This window comes from Myotis lucifugus, unplaced genomic scaffold (assembly GCF_000147115.1).
Source record: "Myotis lucifugus unplaced genomic scaffold, Myoluc2.0 scaffold_64, whole genome shotgun sequence".
NCBI lineage: Eukaryota > Metazoa > Chordata > Mammalia > Chiroptera > Vespertilionidae > Myotis > Myotis lucifugus.
Window position 1 is genome coordinate 679,716 of NW_005871112.1, and position 3,228 is coordinate 682,943.

The following is a 3,228-nucleotide window of genomic DNA, read 5'->3' on the forward strand; positions in this document are numbered from 1 at the left end:
TATACTAACACAAAAATTAGAATTAAAAAATAAGTGAATCAGTGCAGGGTGATTATCTGATAACTTGAGAATCAGGAAGAAGTGAATGCTTGTGGCCCGTTGCTAAACAAAGAAAAGCATTGGACTGTGCATTAGAAACCATATGTTCAAATAGTCAAGGTGGAATTTTCCTACATCACAGAGTAGAGAGGTATTGAGTATTTCCTTCAGAAGTGAGACCTTACTGCTATAATCTATGCTGGGTCTGTAGCAGCAGCATCATTTCACCATTAAGCAAAAATCCCATTATTTTTAGGTTCCATAATCTCTAATTCCTCCAAAATCTTAAACCTATTCACTAAGACTTATATACATCAGTACAAAATAATACTGATACCTACCGAAGGGTCATTAGACATTTCTATGTGATAATCAACATCTCTAGTTTGAGTGAAATGGGAATCAGACTATCAAACTCTTTGTGGTCATTCAGGAATTAATACATAACGGTCTAAGTCCGAAAAGTACAACTTTGGGTAAAATGCAGCAGAGATTCCCTCTCACTGAAATAATAGTTTTGTCTGTTAGGAAGTATAGAAGTAATAATTAATTGGAAAATTGTCTTAAGCTAAATAGAGGAGCAGGATCTAAAATACTACACAGTTAGAAATACTTAAAAGTAAAATATCCATAAAATACACTAAGTCTAATGCCTTCATTCCAAGTCTAACTATTTTTTATTCTCACCAATTTCCATTAAACAGGGAAAGGAGCAGGGAGGAGAGAAAGCATTTGAAAAACTGCCAGAGTAAAAAATCCCATAATGAAATTTTGCTCATTCTTGGAGAAATGAAGTAGAATTAGATGCTTCAGTGGTGGTGAATTCTAGAATCTGGGTAGCTGCCAGTAAATGAAGCTTTTCCATAATGTCAAATGCAAAAGCTATCTGATATCAACATATTGAGCTTGAGTTTTTAAATTCCTATTTCCTTACACCAAATTGTTTGAAACCTTTGAGATAAAAACTTCAATAAACTAGTGTTCCAAGCTTTTAATATTTCAGTCCCTTGAGCAAGCATGTCAGATTAATCTTCAAATTGCAATGGGCAGAAAGAACATTCAACCAAATTCTTAAACCCATGTCTCTCTCAAAGGATGTTAATAATGTAAGCAGTTTCATTGGCTATTAAGATGTCAAACTTTCCTAGTTCTCAGCAGTATCACTATTTAACAGGGGGAGGGGGGGAAGGCCATTCTATCCTGAAAGTAAGGGATTTTACTTACTATATCTTTGTGTCCACTTAGCATTGAGCACATTGCCAGGCACACGGTAGGCATTTAACAAATACTTTTTGAATGAGTTGATGGATTGGCCTGGGGGAAAGTGGAAATCTTGCTGAGAGCAGCATTCAAAATCCTGGCATTGCTCAGCAACAAAAACCATTTCCAGAATTAGGGTTATCAAGGTAGGAGCAGGAATTTGAACATGTATCTTCCAAGTGCCATCAAGAGGATGGTTTCCTGAGCTGGCGAGCAGCCACCTAAGAGCCACTTACAGAGGAATCAGACTCCTCTTCAGCCTCACCATGCCTGAAAACTCCTGCCCTGCCTCTCTACCCCCAACTCCCTCCTCTGTCTTTTACTGGACTTGGGTTTCCACTCACACAAGTTAAGTACAAGCTTCTACCTCGCTGATCGAACTCAGGCCTCCTCGCCATTCCAAGGTTTTCCAAGCATTGCTCAGAGGGACGCCACACCACGCTAGGCACAAGGAAGGAGACACACAAATGGCTCCCCACACATTTGAAGGAAGCAAAGAGGGCGAAGGCGGGGGGTGGAGGGGATGGAGGGGGGTGTCTTCAAGACCCGGGAACTATCCAGAGGTTTCTTCTCGCCATCCCAAAGCCTCTGCCCCCACCTCTGAGAGACGCTGGAGGAACTACCAGCCCAACCCGCCCAGACAGCGCAGGGGCAGGGCCTGCGGCCAGGGGTCGGGATTGGGGAGAGAGGGGCAGGGAGGTGGCGGGGAGCCCGACGGGCGGGGACGGTACCTGGTGTGGCTGTGGTTGCGGGGAAAGTCTTTCTTCTCCATGATGGCCGGCACGCAGTTGGTGAGCTCCGTCCAGTCGGCGTGCAGCCCGCAGCTCCAGCCCGTGGAGAAGCGGGAAAAGAGCCAGGTCTCCTTCTTGCCGGGCCGGTGGCAGGTGCACTTCTTCTGGCCCGCCTTGCAGCTGCACGGCTGCTCCAGCCGGATGTTCTTCACCAGGTGCCGGCCGAACGTGGTGCCCCCGGTCTTCTGGATGTGCAGGAACACGATCACGTCGCGCCCTTTGATGTTGAAATCCACGAAGCGGGTCAGGTCCTTCTGGGTGAAGTTGAAGCGCGGCACGAACCGAGGCAGAGAGCCGTGGTCGGGGGCCTCAGGGTCCGGCTCCTCTTCCTCCTCCCCCTCCTCCTCCGCCTCCTCCTCCTCCTCCTCTGGGTCCCCTGGCTCATCGTCGTCGTCTTCGGGCGCCACGGCCCCCCGCAGCCCCTCGGGCGGCCCCCGAGGCGGCGGGGGCAGCTGAGGACGCCGCTCCCCGTCTTCGAGCGGCACCTGCGTCCGGCGGGCGGGCCCCGGGGCGGCGGGCTGGCCGGCCTCCCCCGCGCGGGGCCGCTCCGCGAAGTTGGCGCAGGAGCTGGTGCAGGAGGGGGACACGTACTGGTACATGATGACCACGAAGAGGAGGGTGAGCACGGGCGTCAGCAGCCACTTGTTGAACCTTTCATCCATGGTCCCGTCTCAGGCCGGCAGTCTCAGCGGCGGCGGCAGCGGCGCGGACGGGCGTCCGCTCGGAAGTTTCGGGGACTCAGGGGCGCGGCTCCGAGCCCGCCTCTCCTCCATGCCCCCGACGCCGAGGCGAGCGGCGGGCGGGCGGCCCCGCGGCACCCCGGCGCTCGAGACGGACGGAGCCGGGCCTTCGGACCGAGCGGGGCGGCGGGCGCCGGCGCGTACGGTGGCGGCGGCGGCGGCGCGGGGCGCCCTGCGCTCCCGGGAGCGCCCGGCTCGGCCCGCTTCTGGCTCCCGCCGGGGCGCGGGGCGCGCTCTCAGGCGACTCTGGGCATCCCGCCGCCCGCGCTCGGGCGCTCAGGCGCTGGGGAGAGCGGCTCCGGTCCGGGACCTGCCCCGGGCGGCCGGGCGGCCGGCAGCTGCGGCCGCGAGCGCGGGGCTTGCATGGGGCTCGCCGGGGCGCGGGCCAGGGGCGAAGG

The 3,228-nt window shown here is 54.0% G+C and overlaps 1 protein-coding gene across 1 annotated transcript in view; it reads right to left on the bottom strand.

The window, feature by feature from the left end:
• HS6ST3 (heparan sulfate 6-O-sulfotransferase 3) overlaps nt 1-2,752 on the bottom strand; it is a 661,903-nt gene extending 659,151 nt beyond the window's left edge. The window contains exon 1 of the mRNA XM_006089830.3: nt 2,031-2,752. Within this exon, the coding sequence (XP_006089892.1) occupies nt 2,031-2,752 (722 nt within the window). The remainder of the gene's footprint in view (nt 1-2,030) is intronic.
• Between the last annotated feature and the right edge of the window lie 476 nt (nt 2,753-3,228).